At 42.8% G+C, this 22,100-nt stretch overlaps 1 protein-coding gene and 1 pseudogene across 1 annotated transcript in view; both read right to left on the reverse strand.

The window, feature by feature from the left end:
- Nucleotides 1-1,675: 1,675 nt before the first annotated feature.
- LOC149246125 (phospholipase D beta 2 pseudogene) lies at nucleotides 1,676-2,326 on the reverse strand (annotated as a pseudogene).
- A 112-nt stretch (nucleotides 2,327-2,438) lies between these two features.
- LOC149246126 (hypersensitive-induced reaction 1 protein-like) overlaps nucleotides 2,439-22,100 on the reverse strand; it is a 65,130-nt gene continuing 45,468 nt past the window's right edge. The window contains exon 3 of the mRNA XM_089439998.1: nucleotides 2,439-2,720. Within this exon, the coding sequence (XP_089296124.1) occupies nucleotides 2,439-2,720 (282 nt within the window). The remainder of the gene's footprint in view (nucleotides 2,721-22,100) is intronic.

Consider the following 22,100-nt stretch of genomic DNA (forward strand, 5'->3'; position numbering starts at 1 on the left):
AATCTAGATTTTAAATGGGATGGCAAGACTGGTGAGGAGATGACAAGGGCATAGGAGATGAATCCTTGTCAAACAGAGGAAAACATTAAACATGAACAAACTTATAGGCAGAGCATGGCAGGCATGAATTCTTACCTAAACACTTCACTTGTTCAGTTAGAAATGATCATGTAGTGAAATGAAACATAGCAGATTACATATGAAACAAGGGAAACTTATGCTAAATCATCATGCCACAGGAATCTCAGAAGTCAGAGCTGTGAAATTTCATAAAAAATCCCTACCAAAAACTGTACATTGAAAGCTCTGTTCTCCAGCACTCTCAGCACTCAGAAAACTCCCCCCTCTCTCTAACTAACAAATGAATTTTTGTTTTTATAATAGATACATGCTGCTCAGGAAAAACCAATCGACCCCAAAACCTCTGCGCTGTTACAATTACAAAAATTAGAAATGGGCGTTTCATCTAAGCTAAACATAGAACAGCCTTTCCCAAAATCCTCTGATGGCTTGACATATGGAGCGCTGATCCTTTTGAATCGGGACTGAGGATAAAAGTACACAGATTGACCCCGTTTTCTGCTGTGACAGATGTCTTAAAATGCTATGACACAGTTGAGCTCGGGGGCAAAAACAATTCATGTATTAAAAATACGATCTAAAATAAATGGGAAAAGACTGCTCTTTCTGTTTTGAGCTAAGTATTTATTTAGCCAAGTCATGATGTTGAATGCCTCTTCAGCGTCTTCGTCTTCCTCAAGAGAATCGGGATGATGAGCAAAACCATGGCCTTTACGATGTCACTGCAATGCCATAAATGGTCCCTGTCCAGATTTTATGCCGCATATTTTCCTTAGATGAAACGGACGCCTTAAATATTGCAACAACTGCCACGTTACTAATATCTTTAATTCATATGCAAACGGTTCATCTTCCCTTTGGCAAATTTTGAACTTCGAAAACATATGTCATTTGGAAATGGAATGATGGACTCTATTTTAAAAGGTTCACTCATTGATTTGATTTGAACTTCCAAATGAGGATGAAGTTTGTCAAGGTCGAAATCTTCAACATGACAGGTTATAATGGTTATTTCTGGTTGGTCAAAGACAACAAAATCCAAATCGTTGATATCTGTAAAGCAAACCTGTATGTCAACCAAACTTGGAGATGCCCGTTCAATTCTTGATTGGCTTCCAGAGTCTTCCTTCACTACAACTTTTATAGAATAGCTTGTGTTGGGTAGAAGGCCCCTAAGTCGATATTTCCCTAAACCGTCTGTTGTTGCTTCTTCATAATAACCTTTTGAGAGTGATCTTACCTCCAAAGAAATGCCTTCCCTGGACTGCCCTGAAAGCGACGTTACAGTTCCCAGAACACTGTAAGCAACGCGATGAGCAACAAATGTCACTTCTTTAACTTCTCCAGATTCTAGTTCTATCGCCGCAATGTATGCCAACGAACCAGAGAGTGATGCGAGCAAGAACCACAAATTTATAGACTCTGAGCATGTGATCTCAGTAATAACCATGAATGCAGTGCCCATTATTTACAATTGAAAATCAAAAGAATGAATTTCCCTTTCACCAAGAAAAAAATGTAGAATATTTTCTGCACTTGTTTTGATTCTTTTATGAATTTTCATTGTGACTCCACTAAAAAACAGAAACATAAATTATGTCGTTAAATTATCGGGAAGAGAGCCAGGTTCACCCAAAATTTTTCTTCCCACATCAGGAAAAGTTGGATGTTCTGGCAATGGTCCAACACTACCATCTGCATCTACTTTTAATGGGTACTTTAAGAGATGACCCTTCATTTCAGTAACTTCCTCTGCAACAAACTGATTCCAGTATCCCTCTGCTAAAGCATTGACCCTTCTAACACACACAATGTTTTCAGGATCAAGAAAGCAGTCCTCAATCTTTCCAATATGCTTTGCCCAAAGTGACATTCTATATCCATAAACCTGGCCACGTGGGTGACATTTCTTCTGATCCCATATATGATGCGGTTGATAGGAACCCATAGCAATCTCCGTATCTCTTGAACCATCTAGAGAGCATTGGTTGATATTTGCAGAGCCCAAAATCACATATTCATCATCTACAATCATGCCCTTTGCATGGACGTAAATCATAAAGCGGCGATACCTTTTAGCCTGCTCCTGCATAATGCTTTCTGTATGAGCAATCATTGGTTCACTCTCATCGTTTGTTTCCCGATTACCAAGGCAATAAAAATTAAAATAATCTTGCGGATGGTATGATTTTGACAACCATGAATCTTGAAGGGCCTTTGCAACAACCTTGTACATCATTTGCATTGTTTGTGAAAGGGTATATGAGGCTATGAATATTTGATCAAGATCCGGACCTGCAACATCAATTTTCCAGCATCAATTTTCCAGAAGAATTCTCTTTCCCACGCGACCCCTCTCACACTTGCAAGTTGAAGTCGTTGAGCTGCATGATCTCATTCATTGCCTTCTGTACTAAAGGATCCAGAACTATATCAACCACAAGTATTTGTTGTATGTTATACCCATATGACCCCATTGCTTTTTCAAGCTCTTCTAACACAACTTTGGCAACATCGCCCTTTTGCTCAAATAATTCATCCAAATTCATCTTTGGAACATTTGCTCGAACCACATCAAACACAAAAGCTTGAATTTGTTCTTGAGGATTTTGCAGCTCATAAAATGCATCGTCAGCATTCTGTTTCACAACACGATACTAGATGGAGCAAAATAATTGATATGACAAAGTCGTTGATAGTAAACTAGACCAATGAATATTTCACAAGTAAGCTCTGTACCAAGGGTGCCACTGTAGAGAACCTCTGTGCCATGATAGTTGAAACCATATGAAGATAAAACTTGACCAAATTCATCAACAGTAGAGTCTGATGTATGCTTTGTTTTCTTTGTGCGTTTACAGAGGTAGGAGCTTGAAGTCGCTGCCAGTTGAAGAGCTGAAGAACAAATTACATAATCTAAAAAACAACATTTAAATGATTTCTTCTTCAAAACCCTGCTTTGAAGAAGAATCAATCTCTGACATGAGACGGAGTCTAACACCCGAGATGTGAAAACCATTCCCTGCGAGCCTCTTCAATCCAGTCGGGAATGGGGAGGGAAATTGCGAGCAGAGTACTTTCCTCCTCAAATTGGCGCGACAATGCATCTGCTACCCTGTTGTCTTTCCCTTTCTTGTAAATGATCTCATAATCATATCCCAGCATTTTGGCTAACCATTTATTTTGTTGTGGGGAAGATGGGCGTTGCTCCAAAAAATATTTAAGACTGTGATGATCTGTGCGGATTTGGAAACGTCGCCCCAACAAGTAAGGTCCCCAAGTCTTGACTGCATGTAAGATGGCCATCATTTCCTTCTCGTAGGTAGATTGGCCCAGATTCTTCCCACTTAGTTGTTGGCTGGCGAAGGCCAATGGTCACCCTTCCTGCATTAAGACCGCTCCAATACCTGTTCCCGAAGCATCACATTCAATGACAAATGATTTGGTGAAGTCCGGTAGTGCTAAGACAGGAGTGGAACACATGGCGGTTTTGAGAGCGGTAAATTCTTGTTGTGCTTCCTCGTTCCAGAAGAAGTAATTTTTCTTTAGGAGTTGTGTTAGGGGCTTCGCTATGCCGCCATAGTTGCGGAAAAATTTACGATAATAGCCTGTGAGACCCAAAAATCCTCTCAAGCTTTTCAAGGTCTTAGGTTGAGGCCATTCTTGCATTGCCTGGATCTTTTTGGGGTCCACCTTGACACCTTCACACCCCACAATGTGGCCCATATACTCAACTTCTTCCATGCCAAACGAACACTTAGACATCTTGACAAATAATTTATGCGTTCGGAGCAGTTGCAAGAGTAGATCTACATGCTGAAAATGTGCCGCCCAAGTGCCACTATAGATGAGGATGTCATCGTAGAAGACAGGGACAAATTTTCTGAGATATGGTTTGAGGAGGTGATTCATATGGCTGTGAAAAGTAGAGGGGGCATTACAGAGACCAAATGGCATGACGAGGAACTCATAATGGCCTTCATGAGTTCTGAAAGCTGTCTTGGGAATGTCGACTTCCTTCATGCGAATTTGGTGATAGCCTGAGCGAAGATCCAACTTAGTGAAGAATTGAGCCCCATTGAGTTCGTCCAGCAAATCGTCAACCACTGGGATGGGAAATTTATCTTTGACTGTTAACTTATTGAGGGCCCTGAAGTCGGGACACATCCGCCACTCCCCATCTTTCTTGAGGACCATGACCACTGGGGATGAATAAGGACTAATGCTGGGACGAATGACACCTGCTTCCAACAATTCCTTGATGATTTTTTCTATTTCATTCTTTTGGGTGAACGAATATCTGTATGGCCGCACATTTGGGGGTTGGGCCCCTGGAACCAATGTGATGCTATGATCATGTTCCCCTCGTGAGGGTGGAAGCTCATGAGGCTTGTCAAAGACCGTCCGATGTTTATTTAAAATCTGTTGCATCTCAGGATGAATTGGCGGAGACATGGTGTCTACTACCTGGATGGCATTAAATTGAGCTGCCACTCCATGATGGCCCTTTTTTAACAATTTTTCCATCCTATGCGAGCTGATGATAGAGGGGGCTCCTGCCTGTAGTCCACGGGGGGTATGTGTGGAGTTGTTCTGCTTAAAACTCATATATAACTCCTGGAAATCCATTGTGACTGGCCCAAGAGTGCGGAGGCATTCCGCGCCTAGGACAATGTCGCAACGCCCCATGTGTATTGCAAACATGTGGGTTTTCAATTGATAATCCACCATTTGAATTTTGACATTTTCACAGCGACCTTCACATTTCATTGTGCCCCCATCTGCAATCTGGAATTGGAAGTTAGAAACTGCCCGGACGAAACAATGTGCTGCTTCAGCGATCTTTTGATGGATGAAATTATGGGTACTTCCACTATCAATCAAGACTACTACTGGGCGATGTTTAAGAAAACCCCTGATTTTGAGAGTTTGAGGGGAAGAAATTCCTGCCAATGCATTTAGTGAAATAATTGGTTCATCAGATACAATTTCCTTTTGGTTATCTTCTTCGATCTCCTCCTGTTCCTCAAGTGGTGGATCTTCCTCGGTGGAGCTGTAGTTAGTGGCATCTATTTGAAAAAACTTGTGCTCTTTGCATTTATGACCCTGGGAATATTTTTCATCACAGTAGTAACATAGTCCTTGCTTCCTTCTTTCGGCCATTTCCATAGGTGACACCTTTTGAATCTTAAGTGTCTGAGTCGTATTGGGAGCCTGTGAGGGACAACCTTTAGCGGGGAAGTTGGGGCGGCTGGATTGGGCTGTTAATGCACGTTCCACCTTACGGGCTACCTGGCAAGCCTCTGTCCATGTGGGAGGGTGGTGGAGTAGAACCTGAGCTTTGATGGCTTCTTTAAGACCGCTGATAAAGCATTCCATGTAGAACTCATCTGTGAGACCCCTAGTGCAGAAGGCTAAGGCTTCAAAAACAGTAATATATTCCTCCACTGTACCCGTCTGTCGGAGCTTAGTGAGACGCCCCAAGAAAGAGTCTTCCTGTTCAAAGCGACTACGAAGAGTTTTGGCAAATTGGGCCCAATCCCGAAAGTGTCCATTGCAACGCTGATGCCATTCCTTCCATTGCCATCGTTCATTGTCCAAGTACATGGTGCCCACCATAAGCTTAGTCCCCTCATCTATGATATGATTCAATTGGAAATACTGCTCCATTTGTGCTAGCCATGCAGACGCGTGAGAACCGTCAAATTTATGCATATCCAACTTGGGAGGTCACTGACTAGGTGGTGGATGGGTGTGCCAGACGTGATGAGAGTGGCTAGACTCACCCTCATGGTATTCATGGCCATTATACGCCTCCTCGTGGGCTGGCTCCTTGCCCTTTGGGAGTGCATCATGTATCTGGTTACTTATTCCTTTAAGCTCAAGTTCGATAAGCTTCACCGCCGATTAGAGGGAGTGCACATGCTCTTCAATTTTTTCGATCCTTTCATTGGCCATCGATTGGGCGCGAGTTTCTACCATACACCAACCTGAGGACAAAAATTGGGACTGCCTAAAATTTTTTTACCAAGAAATTGAATGGTACCACCTTGCTCAGCTCGTCGTCTTGATTCTGATGGGCTAGGTCACCAATAAGCGCCCCGGAAGACTACTTACGGAGTTTTACTCCTTCCTGATCAATACTGCAGTCACCAAATCCTCAGAATGTCAATGCCGCCAAAATTCCTGCGAAAATTATATCCAGGGACAAGAACCCTTCACAACTAATCTGATCTGGTGGATCTGAGAGATCTGAATGGTGGAACAACTGCTGCTGCTGATCTGATGGAGCTGCGGGACTGATGTCTGCTGCTGCTGCCCTTGCTGATCTGGAATAGGTGATGCGTGATCCCAAGATAGAAAGGGAACTAGGGTCTTGAGGAGTGTTAGGTACTACAGATCGCAATATACATAAGGGTCTGACAGTAGTACTCGGCCCAATTTTTCAGGGCTCTAACTAAGGAGGATCGACCGTACCCTTAGCCGTACAACCCGACTACCCTATCGTACGGGCGAGTAATCTCTCCGAGTGTTGTTCTCGGTGTTAGCCTCATATACAAATAGGTTCTCATCTCTCATGATTGACAGTGGAAGTGCCAAAAATGTCAACCTTCCATGCTATTGAGGTTCCATTTTTGTGAAAGAAACAGACAGTTTAAAAAATGTAAAGAGGGTATGCCTTAAAAGAAAAATCAAAGGGAAAGAAGAGGAATTGGTCAATAAAAAATGAGAGAAATGAACCCCAAACAAAGACCATGAGAGTGGCTAGTCCAAATTGCCATTACTGTTTTGATGGGTGGTCCAACAGCTCAAGCTGGGCCACACCATGTTTTAAATTGCAAGTTGTAGACTAGAGAGGAAGTACCTGATCAAACAGTTCAAGCTTGACAGATGATTAGGTTGATAGAGAAAGAAAGGAGCCCAACTGCATAATCTGGGCCCTTGGAAGACATAAAGGTAGACTTAGATAGGAGGGCATCAAAAAGAAAAGAAAAATTATCAGGGTTTGCAAGACTAAGTACACCCATACAAAGTGAAGAAAAAATGTTAGGCATAATAGGCAGGGTAGGCAGTTGAAGGTTTCAGAAAGCAAAATCCAAGCACATCACTTGGAGCAAATCAAAGTGGCCATCAGCAGGAAAGACAAGAGCAGTGGCCTATGTGGCAAAGTGCCAAATCATCACTAACTTCCCTCATCCCCTTCAAAGTTTCTCACTAACTTCCCATGAGCACTGCAGGATCTGCCTGGTCAGTCCTCCTTATACTTTTCATTTGTACAAATTTTATGTCATAAATGACTTCCTTCTTTGAAAAGAAGCCACATTTCTTGTCTAAAATTCTTTTCATTTTGATCTACTTCCCAACTAAGCTTCATTCCTGAAAGGCTTAGTAACTACCACTTCCCATCCTCATTCCCCCAGTATTGACTACTAACTATATTTACATTAAATCCCTTGTGTTCCCTTTCTCCCATACTATTATAACACCATGGTGTATAAAACCCTAAGCAATGTATAAATATCCCCCCTTTAGCACTATAACTTAATAAGTTTGTCTAAGGGAGACATTAGTCCATCAGGGACTATGGTCCACCCAGCTTTGGGATTACTCTAACCTCTGGTTAGAGTAATAACCTCCCCCTAATCCATCATTTCCCCTCTTTTCCTAAAGAGTTTCATCAAAAAACCCCTTTCCCTTTACTCAAACCTAACCATAACCCTTATCCCCCCAACAGACTAATATAAAACCCACAAACATCCCAATACCTAAAGTCCCGCGTCCCAAATATTAAAATGAATATTTTAATATGCGGGCGGGTCCCCCGCAACATGCACGACCGGTCGGAAACTCCCACCAGCCATTCATCTTCCGCCGCCCCCGATCTAACGGTGGGCGACCGTTTCTAGATCTGAACCTGCCTCCCTTTAACGTCCGGGGAGAGGGCGGTATGAGTGTTCGTACTCCGGACACGTGGCGATCGGCGGGGTTGTTCGCAGCCCCCCTCGCTGATACCGCCTTTGCCCAAAGGTGGTGCGGGGAGACCGCTTACCACCTCCCCGTTACCACCTCCCTTTCTACATCAACTACACGTCACCATGACGTTATGCTACCTCCGCCCACCCCCGCACCTCGTGGCCCTCCACGTAGCCCTGCCACTGTTCTCCGCCCGCCACCGTGTCCGTCCACGTTGGCCTCCAGCTCAGCATCCATGTCACCCTTCGTACCCCGGGCCCACCATGACGTCATGCTGACGTCATTGGTGGAAAGGCGCCAATGACCCTTTTGGTCCGAATTCGTCGTTAAAAATCACGGTTTTAGCCGTTTTATGTCATTTTCGAGTGAAAAAGACAGAGTTGTTGTCGGCGTTTCACCGTCGGGTCGCCTCCAACCTCCAAATTCGAATTTGCAACCCTCAGAACTCGTCAACTCAGCTACCTTGAGCCTTCACTGTTCAGCCCGCAGGCTTTCCAAGCTATTTATCTAGGTATTCATCGTAATTCTCTTGTTTTGCCTCAGGCATGCCATTTCCCTGCAAGTTCACCATTAAAGCACCTATCAAATTCCAAATTAAAGACTATCTGCTACTTGGAGTTGAAATAAAGTAACCTGCATTGCCCCAGCGCCATAATTTGATATTAAAATGATCAGTTCACCGATCAAAATTGTAAATTTGCCCTCGAGATGCCCGGCATTGTTCCCTTTTGCTGGGTGTATACTAGCTGCAAGTTCACCAAATTGAATCTTGCATGCCCTCTGCAATTCATCCTGATCAATTCACAATCCCTGTGAATTTGGCCAAGCAAGGCAGAGACAGTCCTGCATAGCCTGCTCATTTCTACTTTGAAGAGAATCTCTATCACTGTCTATATTCAGTCTGTCACTTGAGTTTTTGAAGAGCCTTGCAAACCATTTCACTCACCTTGTTCAAATTCAGACTACATAATGGCTGCTCCTGCACCCACAGCCCTCAGTATTGCTCCTATAAATGCACCAAATAAAGACACGGAGTCCTTGCCTCTTGCTGACAGGGACTACCTTATCCAAGACTTTGTGGGTAACAGGGATTATTTGCAGACCTTCAGGCAATTAAGAGATGACTACCTGAATGGCCAGGATACATATGGGATATGGGAGTCAAATCTGCCACACTACTGTCTCCCCTCTGTCAATGTTTTTCCTGAGATTATTCACCTATGTGCTGAAAATTATGATGTGCAGCACAGAGCTATTAAGTCTCCATCTGGGAGCATCCTCTTTCACATCAATGTTGAGTCCATTAACCAGATGCTTAACTTCAATCAGACTGAGCTGTTGTTCCCTTTCTCCATGAATTATCTGTTGGACACTGGTGCCAAGATGTCCAGTGAAGACATTCAGAAAATCACCAAGATATTTATGAGGCCTGAATGCCAACCCACAGGGCCACCTCCCTACTTGGATGTTTATTTTACTGAGGTAGGCAGACTTTTGTTGGACATGATTGCTTATGTGCTAGGGTACAGAACCAGTGAGCATGTGGATGAAACAATGCTGGTATTTTTAGCTGCTTACAGCCCAGGCCAACCCCTTGCCCGCAAATATAATTTTGACAAGTTCATAGCTAACAAGATTCATGATCAGTTGTGCAAAGTAGACAGACAGGGCGTCTTCAAGTATTCATCTTATATCTATCACCTTTTCATGTACTATTAGTCTGAGGCCTTTCCATGCTACATTAAAAAGCTGGATTCTAAAGGGGAAAGAAGATCTGTTATCTTCTGGACATCTGTCTTCCATCAAGTGCAAAGGTCACCATATTCATATTGTGAATTTATTGATCAGTTTGTTTTTCCAGTCTCTTGTTTGTTAATGAACTCCCCTCCTCCCAGAATATCATTTGATATGCAGAAAGTCCTGCAGCTCTCCAAGAATTACAAAATAGGTGATTGGTACCTATATGAAGATTATACAGTCATCAGAATTTATGGCTGTGAGCTCTTTCCATACAGGCTCCCAAAATATGTGCCCATGAGGATATTTGCCTTGGAGTATTATAGGTAGCTCATTCACTCTGATCTCACTCACTTTCATAGCTCCAAAAAGAAAGCCCATCTCAAGTTCAAACATGTTATAGACAATTTTGTGCCTTGCAGCATCAGGCATGAATTGTCAATAATCCAAGGGATCCAAAGTCCCTAAACATGATGTTCCTACCCCTAGAGGAACAAGGTCAGCAAACCAACAGCTCTCAGATAAGTTCTCCACCTGAAAACACTCAAAAACAAGCAATCCTGAAATCAAAGCAGGTGCTCCACTAGGCTTCTGCACTGAAACTCAACTCCTCCATGGTGTACCTGCGTTGCAAAGCAAGTGGAACAAAGGCCACCTGCGTTGAGCGAGATGGGACAAGTGGCACACTGAGTCATTGTTCTGGAATCTTCCAAAAATGACACTTGGATCAGGGATTTCGCCTTGTAATGAGTCAGAGGCTCTGTTTCTCCAAGTGGAAGCAAGGTTCTCCAAGTGGACTCAAGAACTGAAGATCAACTGAAGAGAGAGAGGACACAAGGCAGCTACACATCAGTTGCAAGATGACTCATCCCTTCTCAATTCATCTATATATTGAGCTCTCTCCTATGAGCTCAGGAGGCTGGAATTTTGTGCAAAGTAATGATATGCTGTTGGTTTCACTATAGAGCTATTGGGTGATTGCTTGAAGGAGGTGAAGAGGAGAAATTCTTTCTGTTGGGGGGTGTTGCTGGATTGGGGCCTTCAATGGTTGCAACCTTCTCAAAACTTTACTTCTTCATTAATAAAAGCTATTGAGGTTCTTCTATATGCACTTGTTTCAATGATGTGTTGTGATAATTGTATATTTGATTTATGCTAATCCTTGAATCAGTTATGATTGCATGCTTCTTGTAGTTTCCTTCTTTGTTATTTTGCAGGATCTCATTGTAGCTGGGCCAAAAGAGCAAGGAGCTGGGAGCAAGCAGCTAAGAGAAGAGTTTGGATTCGACATTAAGCGCAAGGCAACGGTTAGTGCATTCTTTCATTCTCTCTTGCTTTCATAAAGAAGTAAACCTTAAGTAGTTTTCTTTACAGTTGTTGCTGAGGTACTATCACCCTTAGAGTGGGATAGGGTCATCCGAATCGGATACTTTTCCCTACAACAAACTGGCGACTCCGCTGGGGATCGTATCTGTTTGATTGTTTGTAGTATTTTTCTATTCATTTCCTGAACAAAAGAGTACCAAATCAAAAAGCTTTTGACTATATCAAAAGCGAAGTAGAGGGCAGCTACTCTAGCTCATTTCTGAGCATGTTCATGATTTGAAGAGCTGATCTACAAGGATCCTTGTAAGCTCTTAGTGATAGCTTTTCATCTTCCTTGTCATCCCTTAGTGTGTGCTTGACTGATAGCCTCTGATTTGAGCAAAAACCGTGAATTTTTGAGAAAACTGTGACCCGGAAACTGAGAAAACGCAACTCTCGTTTTCCAAAGCAGGTAGTACACAGGCTACCTACTTTGCAACACACGTCCCGAAGGGGCTACCTGCGCTGAGAGCCAGACTGGCTGAGCAGCACCTGCGTTGGCCCAATTTTGCCTTGTGTAGTTGGGGTTTCCTCCCTTTTTCTTGCCTGTTTTCACTATAGATTTTGCAGCCAGTTACCAGTCTTGTACCTATTCTGAAACCAACCTTACTTGCCATCATTCCGCCTCTGTTATATAACGAAATTGTACTTGTTCTTTTGTATTTCTTACATCATTTACAATTTCCCATAACGAAAGTGAACTAGTCTTGCTTTGGCCTCTTAGATCTGAACCTGTGTTAGGCATTTTGCTGGTCTAAAGAGTTAGCTTGTTTGCTGTCCATAGCTGATTAGTCTTTTTACTTTCGTCATTATGGTTTGATTTCATGTATTTCCAGTGATTAAACAAGTAAATCTTAAGGTGTCTTTTGATTTTGGACAAGCTTGTTTGTTTTCGCTTTAAATCGAAATCAAAGTTAAATAACAACTTTCTTTTTGTAATACATCAACATTAAGAAAGGGAAAAGAAAATACATGCATTGTGCATTTTGCATTTGAAAAAGTTTGCATGATGATTTAGGAGAAAGTGCATTAGTTTGTGCTGTATGAACTGTGTGAAAAGATTTTCCTTTCTTCTCCCTCAGTAGTTAAGATTTTCATCAGTCAAAAAGATTTGAAAAAGCTTGCTTCTCATCTTAGGCTGCATTTAGGAATTTTTCATATACATCTCGTGGTGAACCTTGAAAGGCAAACTTTAAAAATATCAACTTAAAATATACTGAATGAACCTAACAACGCATTGAAACATAACACAAACACATAGAGGTCTAAGCTAGAGACGTGTTCCGGCGTCGTTAAACGTAGTGACTGTCGATCTCTACGAAGGTGGGTGATTCCTCCTGAGAGTCGGTGGCACTAATACGGACTTGTGCTCCCACGTACCGTCGCGTATATATTGGGAGACCCCTATAGGAACAAAGCCTTTATCCATAGGAAGCCGTGTCGGCCGCCCTACTGATCGAGATGCAGTGAACACAGCATTCACGAAGATCGACCACCCATACCATAAAACATATTCTGTGGTTTCGCGAATAGTTTGGCACACCCTCTGCCTAGAACTCCAGAGAAGTTTCTTATGGCCTTTTTCAAACTCTATAACTGAAAAAGTCCATCCGATCATTTGTCACTTCGGGCTCGTTAAAACATCGAAGGAGACTAGAGTCATCTTTAGCTTTTTCTCGACTCTTAAAACATGAAAAAGCAAAGTTGTGTCTAAAGCGTCGTTAATAAAATTTATTTTAATCGGAACATAATCACCTGTTATTCCCACGTTGATCTTTCAATTGAAAAGTATGGCGCCCACCAACCAAGGAAGTCACCTTGGTGGAAGTCCCAATCCCTTCTCCTCTTGGGGAGATGTTGGTGTGCCTCATATGGCCACATTGTCGCTTCCAGGATTGACAATTGGCCTACCTGTATGGCTCTTTTCAACTAATGTAGTTCAGATCGCCACTAATCCTGAGCAATCGAATCAACAGTCAGACCAGTCTAGAGCTACCCACCAGCCTTCCGCTTCTTACAATTCTTCCTCTGATCCTTCATCTTCGCAAGGTAGAGCCGGCAAAAGTCAGCCTCCCATGGAGAAGAAGGAGAAGAAGAAGAAAGAAAAGAAGCAGAAGGAGCCTAAGGCGAAGGCGACTGGGGGCAAGCAAAAGACATCTGACAAAAATCCACACACTGCACCGACCGGGCCTAAATCGCCATGTGTCATTTGCAAAGGGACCCACTTCCATCGTGATTGTCCTTGTATTCCCTAGATACTAAGGGACTGGTCCCCCAGGTTGCACAATCCGATAGCATCAACCTCTGGTAGTCATGTTGATTGCAGTCCGTCAACTAGCGAGAGTGAAGGACGAAAAGGGAGACCAAGATCACCCTGTATGTTGTGTGAAGGCGATCACGCCATCCACCGATGTCCATTCTTAGATGAGGCGAAGAGAGTTTTGGAAGATCGTCTGGTATCACCGTTACGACTTCCTCCTGGATACCAAAAACTCATGCCTAATCCCTCGATAGTTGAAAATCCAGCTGGCCCGCTCAAGTGGTCAGCTGAAGTGTCAGTCATTGAGAATGAACCTGCTGAATCCAGACCAGATGAAAGTCTAAAGGTCGAAACGGCAGTTGACCTGGTTCTTCCTTCAGAGGTTTCATCCTCAAATGACTCCTTCATTGAAGACCCATCTTCAAATGACACCCTCACTGAAGAGGATAAGGATGACACCGTCCATATTCTTTTCATCAACACAGACTCTGATGAGCATCAGGGCAACGCGCCCATTCCTTTATCGCAGGAAGGAACATCGTCAGGGTCGTATCCGGCCGTGTATTCGGTCCCACCACCAAGCAACCTGGTTGTGTCCTTTGATTGGAATCAACTAGGCAGACCCCGGTTACCAGCCAGTATCCCATTTAGAATCATCGTCCAAATCTACAGAATGGTGATGGCTGGAACTATCATTGATGAAGGGGCATCTGTGAGTATCCTTTCCTCTATTGCTTGGAAAGCTCTGGGTTCCCCAGCGCTCTTACCTGAGATGAGAAATCTATCAGGTTTTGATAAAGGAACCAGTCGCCCGTTAGGGATTCTCCCCAATGTTCCCATTACATTGAGGGGGAAGACGGTTCATATGAACGTCATGGTCGTCCAGGGACCCTTGGTTTATAACTTACTCCTTGGACGAGACTATATATATTGCATGGAGGCGATAGTGTCCTCACTCTTTAGAGTTATGTGTTTTCCACACGAAGGAAGAGTGGTCAAGCTCGTAGACCAACTTTCATTTCCAGGATCACGCATCGCAAATAGTCAAATACCATCCCTTAACGGTTTATTCACTCAAGGAATGCCTCCACCCCCGGTTCTACTTCCCGATGAATGCGAGTGATTCGGAAAGATGTAACTGGGACCCAGGGGGCATGCACCCTGGCCTGCCTTGGGCAGAGAAAACCTTGGGTATAAAGTTAATTTCCGCAGAAGAATGGGACTAGTCCGTACCCCGTCCGAAGGAAGGAAGAGAGGGTTGTTCTAGGATAAAGTTCTTTTGTCAAAGTTATGTGAGCGAAATAATCGGCTCCCTTTGTCTAAAAAATAGGCTCTCCTGAGGAAGGAGATCCATTTGTGGCGGCAAGTAGCCACCATCTTTGAAGGCAAGCCTCACCCATTAAAACATATGTTTTGAAGGATAAGTAGGGGCAGCCTCCAAAGAAAGAGATGAAATTGCTGCAACAAGTAGTCACCATCCTTAGCAACCTAATGATAGACATCGCCGAAAAGAGAGTTTAGTTTGCGGCAGCGAACAGAACCATTTTTCGGATAATAAGTAAGAGGCAAGCCTCCCTCCGTAACGCCAATGTTTTATCTGTTGCGATCTTGCAAAAATCTAAAAGTGAACTGATGGGAAGACAAGTACCGTCGGCACCGAAAAATAACGAGAAGACAAGTATCGTTAAAAATATAGCAAGACGACAAGTAGAAAAACAGAGGTGGGACAGAGGAGGGGTAGCCTTGAAATTATACTTTATACCTGGGGGCATGCGAACCTTTTGGAGTGCAAGCACGGGACGACTATTTATTTTTAAATTTTTAGGTCCTCCCTTTAAACCTGTAGGTCTAACCCGTTAAACTCGTAGGATTAGCCGTTTCCAGCTTGCATAAAGAAAGGATGTGGGGCAAAAGTTAAAACTTGCCAAATTGGAGTAACTAGTGAGGTATAGCTCCTTAAATATGACTACCTCACCTGAGGCGTTCCTTGTATTAAGACTGGTATAATTGAGCAAGGTTTGGTCGCATTCAAGCTCGTTAAAAAATGAACTGCCCCTTAAGGTCTAGGGGGCATATGCCTTGTCTGCATTATTATGCTGGGGGCATCATCCGAGCAGTTTTAGCACATAGTTCATGCTCGTTAAAAAATAAACATAAGTTGTGAGCAATCTTCCCCTAGAGTTCAAGCTCACCCAGAAAAAATGAACCGGTAAATAACCTTGGTAAATGTAACCTTTGACAGCCATATTAAAGCCCTTGGTCGTGTTCTTGCAGTCTCACCTCCATCCGTTCATTTGTCCAATCGTTCATCTCCATATGTTTGTTTACCCATTTTGAGGAACAGCTGCGAAGAGTGATTTAACTTAGCCATCCTTGTGACACTGCCGTGATTGGAAAATTCCAACCTGTACCTGGAATCTGCTGCTGCCCTGTTCATCACTCGTTCCTCAAAAGACGAGTCTTCTTTGAGCTCTTTTCACTGACTCATAAAATATGAAAAGTTTGCCGAGTTTTGGCCTTCCAGCTTGTTAAACGACTGGAAGAGCTATCCCTCCTCTAGATTTTAATCTTTTTGGACCTGAGGGATTATTACACAAAAAGATCGAGCACTTGTTTTGTTCGGCTCGTTAAAGCAATCGAAAATTCATCCCTTCTGTATTGTTTTATACTTTTTCGGACTTAAGGGATTAGATGACGAAAAATGAATTCTGGAGTTGACTTTATGTACCTTTTCAGACTCTCTAAAAATGAAAAGGATCGAGTTATCCTTGTCGTTAGACTCGTTAAATTCATTAAATAGCGACAAACTTGTCTTTAGACGAGAACGAGTTTCCCTATCGCTAGGCTCGTTAAAACATAGCGATGGGCTTGCCCGAAGGGCAGGTTATAGAACAAGCATATGATATCCTCCTCAAGCTTGATAAAAATAAAGAGGTACTGGTCAGCAATGACTGGGGAAAAATTGGGAGAACCTCACAGATTTAATGGTAGCAAGTCGCTCTTGAACATGACACTTTGTCCTCCGTATCACATTGGGTTGGGTTGCTTCATTCACCGGTCTCATCACCATGGTCCTCGCCACACCATCCACATTTGGGGTAATGCTACCAATCCATCACATCAGTGTCGTTATATGTTCAAGAGATGTTGTTCTGCAGAGAGTCAACCATGTCCCATCCACTGCCATACATTGTCCTTCATCCATTTCATGACCGCCACCCTGAATCATACATCACAGTTTGTTTTCACTTCATCACAATCATTAGCTCCATTCTGTGTCACTGATGTGGGATTCATTAAGGCCCTCCTTTGACGGATCACTCCTTGTCGACATCAGCTCATTATCCAAGGAGTTGATCTAGGAACAACCCCTTCAGTACTTTGAAGCTTGCATGCCTCAATGGCAAGTTTCTCACTTCCGGTGACAGGTATACATCAATGACCTTCGACCAGAAGATTTTGCATGGTGGTCGACACCAAGTCCTTTATTCCCACCATGTGAATTGTACTGCCGTACCTTGAGGGTCATCATCCTTATCGGTGATTCCTCTCGCGCTTGTTAACAGTTTACATCATTGACCGGTAATCAAGCGATGTCTTTCCATGTTCGACTTCAAAAAATTCTCACATGGATCGACTTGTACATCGAGTGAAGATCGGAAGAGATTGAAGACCCCGGATCTAGTTTCATCCATCCGGGCTGTGATATATATTCAGGATATAAAGACATTTGATATGTACATCATTGCAGCAGATGATCATCCTTCTCAAAGGATGATAATTTCAGCAGAGAATTATCAGTCTATCATCAAATGATCGTCTGTGCTATGTACCAAAATGAATTTATAAAGCCGAGCATGGGAATGCCCGCCTCAGCTAGATCATGAAAAAGTATGAAAAATAATGTATTGTATTGTATCTTATTACAGGACACTTCTCAACAGATTGAATGAACTTCGGATCCTCCTAATAAAGCATTTCACCCGATAAACGACCTCATACTTTAGGGGGCATCTGTTATAGACAATTTTGTGCCTTGCAGCATCAGGCATGAATTGTCAATAATCCAAGGGATCCAAAGTCCCTAAACATGATGTTCCTACCCCTAGAGGAACAAGGTCAGCAAACCAACAGCTCTCAGATCAGTTCTCCACGTGAAAACACTAAAAAACAAGCAATCCTGAAATCAAAGCAGGTGCTCCACTAGGCTTCTGCGCTGAAACTCAACTCCTCCATGGTGTACCTGCGTTGCAAAGCAAGTGGAACAAAGGCCACCTCCGCTGAGCGAGATGGGACAAGTGGCACACTGAGTCATTGTTCTGGAATCTTCCAAAAATGACACTTGGATCAGGGATTTCGCCTTGTAATGAGTCAGAGGCTCTGTTTCTCCAAGTGGAAGCAAGGTTCTCCAAGTGGACTCAAGAACTGAAGATCAACTGAAGAGAGAGAGGACACAAGGCAGCTACACATCAGTTGCAAGCTGACTCATCCCTTCTCAATTCATCTATATATTGAGCTCTCTCCTATGAGCTCAGGAGGCTGGAATTTTGTGCAAAGTAATGATATGTTGTTGGTTTCACTATAGAGCTATTGGGTGATTGCTTGAAGGAGGTGAAGAGGAGAAATTCTTTCTGCTGGGAGGTGTTGCTGGATTGGGGCCTTCAATGGTTGTAACCTTCTCAGAACTTTACTTCTTCATTAATAAAAGCTATTGAGGTTCTTCTATATGCACTTGTTTCAATGATGTGTTGTGATAATTGTATATTTGATTTATGCTAATCCTTGAATCAGTTATGATTGCATGCTTCTTATAGTTTCCTTCTTTGTTATTTTGCAGGATCTCATTGTAGCTGGGCCAGCAAAAGAGCAAGGAGCTGGGAGCAAGCAGCTAAGAGAAGAGTTTGGATTCGACATTAAGCGCAAGGCAACGGTTAGTGCATTCTTTCATTCTCTCTTGCTTTCATAAAGAAGTAAACCTTAAGTAGTTTTCTTTACAGTTGTTGCTGAGGTACTATCACCCTTAGAGTGGGATAGAGTCATCCGAATCGGATACTTTTCCCTACAACAAAACATCACCTGGGCCCATTCATAATGAATAAAAAAGAGGGATGGCAAGATGCTGAGCTAATCCTCAAAGATAAGTACTTGCTCTCAAAAAGTTTCCATTGGGTCCCCTATGACCCTGAAGGCTTCATCACTGCTAGGAGAGTCAAGTACAGACTGCTAGGTTATGAGCACTACAAGTACCCACATATTGAAAAATATGCCAATAAGCAAGAATGGCTGCCAGATACATTAGTTGAAAAATTGACTGAAGAAGAGTTAATGCAAAAGAATGTCAAGGATTTGGAAAAGACTCTTGACTTGGATTGTGTGCAGCAGGTACCCTTCAAACAACTGCAGCCAGTAGGAGAAGGTACCTCAGCCTCAGCAGTTGCACCAACCACACAGATATCTTCCACAGCAGCACCAGACACAGAAAAAGGTAAAGGAATAATGGGTGCTGAAGAGGAAACAGTGAAAGAACAGCCTGCCCCCTCAATAGGGCAGCAACAAGAGCACACCCCTCCTCCACAAACTGAGCCACCAGTAGCACCAATTTTGCAAACCCCAGCACATGAGGAGAGGGTTATGAAAAGAGATAGGGAAGAGTCCACTCCTGCTAGTGGATCCTCCCAACAACCCCAGGCCAAGAGACAAAGGGTTGATTCTCCAGAGATAGAAGAAATCAGCGAATAAGTCCTTGACAGTTCAATGAAAGATGGAGAAGGCAGCCAACATACAAGTACAAGCTCCTTTCAGCAGGAGCAGGGAGTATAGCTTGGTTTGGAGGTGTCCTTCTCCTCTCAACAGAGCAAGAAGCCCAAAAGCACTAAGGCTTCTTTCAAGCAAATCAAGGCACAAAATGACTTGCTGAGGGTGGAAGTCTATAAACAATTTCTAAATGCAACACCAGCCCAGAAAGAAAGGCTAATGTCTGTATATGACATTCAAGAGGAGAAAATGATCCTCAGTCATTTCAAACCTACAGTGCCCCATCCAAAATCAGCTGCAGATTATGTGAAGACAAGGGTGGAAGTCATGGCAAAAGATATTCACCCCATGGACCAAATTGAACTCCACAAGCAAACTGGAGAGATGGTCTATGCCACCTTGGTGGACAGGGCATCCATGGCCCATGAGTTGAAAGAATCACTGAAAAATACCAACATTCAGTTGGATTTTGAGAGAATGTCCTCCCTGGCCAAGGACAACAGAATAAGGTCGCTGGAGGACATCATCATTGACTTGGGACATGATCCTAAGGATCCAAAGGGCGTAAGGGCCCTCCTCAAGAAAAAAGAAGATGACCTCAATGCACTAAAAAAGAGGTTAAAACTACTGCCCACAGAGCACCCTCAAACAACAGAGCTACAAAAGGAAAAGTAGGTCGATGAGCAACTGGACCTCATAATGCAGCTAAACCAAAAGGTCCTCGATTTGGACAAAGAGCTTGAAGGGGCATTACAAGGTAAGCAGGGAGAGTCTACATCCCAAGCTCCTCCAACCACTGCAACAACAACAGAGGCAGCAGTGGCCCCTGTAACAACAACAGCAACAACAGAAGCAACAAAGAAAACAGCTCCAGACTCCAGTACAAGCATGGAAGACTTGACCAAGGCTGTTAAAGAAATGGAGCTCCAAGCAAATGAGATAAAGTAGGCCAAGGAAAAGTTGGCAGAACTAGATGCCAAATATGATAAATCAAAAATAACAGTGGCAGAACAAGGCAGAGAAATAAAGGCCTTGAAAGAAAAAATAAATACTTTGGAGAAGGAGCTCAAGCTAGAGACTGCTATAGCAGAAATCAAAAGAATTTTGTGGGCCCGCATTGACCAATCCATCACCAAGCAATGGAAATCAATTAAGACTGTGCATGAGCAGATGGATTTGATTGGCCAAGCACAGATGGAGATTCAAAGGGCCAGGATAGTGTTGGGAAACAGGCCGGAGCTGGCCAACAGATTGATAGATTTTTTGAACAGAAAGACAAAGGAAGAACTGGCAGCCATCAATATTGTCAACAGAACAGAGGCTGTCCTTACAGTTAAAAATGCACTCACTCTTAGAAATTATGTACAAACTGTGGAGAGGAAGTGCTATGAAATCCAGGCTAAGGTGGATGAGTACAAGGCAAAAATGGGAGCATTGCAAGCCAAAGGACTGCCTAGCCTACTAAACAGTACGGGAAGACTGCTCCCCCATGAGCAATATGCAAACAAAATGACCGCCTTTGTGGAAAATCAAATTACTGCATCTGGCAGTACTTCTGAAGAGGTAGGGCCTCCAACAGGACATAGTCTTCTGCAGAAACTTGAGAATATATTTTTTATTGAAAATGAAATCCACCACCTTTTTGAGACTCCTCCTAATTTTTACAGATATACTGAAGCAAATGAGACTTTGGTGAAGATCAGAAGACACCAAATGCCCAAGGAGGATTGGTGGCAAGCAATGCTTCAAATTTTTCCACATTAACTTCAGATGTTCCATCCCAGTCAGCTACAACTCAGCAAAAGTCAAACATCATTAAAGGCAGCTAAAAAGTGACTCAGCAAAAAACAGTGGTAGCAAGAAAAGGATAAGATATACACACTTTTTGACAGTGTATCCTCAAACCGACTCCAGCAGCCACAAAGTCAATATCTTCTGACCATTTTGACAGCTAAGGCACTGAAGAGTTACTACAGCATTTACTCCCTCAGCTACTATGCTCCAGGAGTTGGCATGACATTAATGAAGCATTTACTCATCAGCAGGATATTTTCTTATGTAAATTATGTATATATACCTCCCCTAATAACGTATGAGGGGTTGGTGATTTTCACTCTGAGGCAAATGTATTGTATACTTTCAGATTACCTAATGTAAAGGGCTGGACCAGCTCAGTGATTTCCCGAATGTTTGATGTCTTGCTGATACCATGCGTGCTGTTACAGAATTCTTGTGCTGTCTGATGGAATAATAAGTTTTTCTCAATCTCTGTTTTGTCTTCTTATGTTATTAAATCATGCTCATATTTCACTGATCTAGCAGTAGAGAAAAGGGATAGCGCAGGATATGTTTGGTTACAGCTTGTGCTCAATCTTTTATTGCTGTAAATGTTTTCTTCAGAATTAATTATGGATATGAATTCTTAATTGCTCATGTTTTCATTAATTCTATAAATATGAATGTTATCTAGAAATTCTTCACTGCTTCTAAATAATATTCTCACTTTTTCTCCATATCAGTTTATTGGAAGATTCTTAATTGCCTTTCATAAACTGGACATATCACATTCAACCACAATTTCAAAGCGTTGTTTCTCAGACACCTATCTAGCTCTGCAGCATCACTACTGTATTAACACAGCGTACCAAACAACTAAAAGGACCACTGACTCCATGCCCAATGGCCTAGAACACTCTAGTGAAAACATACATATCTTGACTGAAATCATCATCCAACCAATTCTAAAAACAAACCTTGAGCATCATAGCTAGCCTAAAATACTACACAAACAAAGCTAAAGCATAAAGAGAGAGCCCTCTCTGGTCATAGGTAGGCTAGAACCTATGACCCAAAGATTGGTTAGTGGTTACCTCGACCGTATTCCCTTGGGAGTCAAAGGGAACAACCTGAGTGAAAACATAATTGGCGA

This window comes from Pinus tabuliformis, chromosome 7 (genome assembly GCF_031772625.1).
Source record: "Pinus tabuliformis cultivar Carrire ecotype Pingquan chromosome 7, CPIR1, whole genome shotgun sequence".
Taxonomy (NCBI): Eukaryota; Viridiplantae; Streptophyta; class Pinopsida; order Pinales; family Pinaceae; genus Pinus; species Pinus tabuliformis.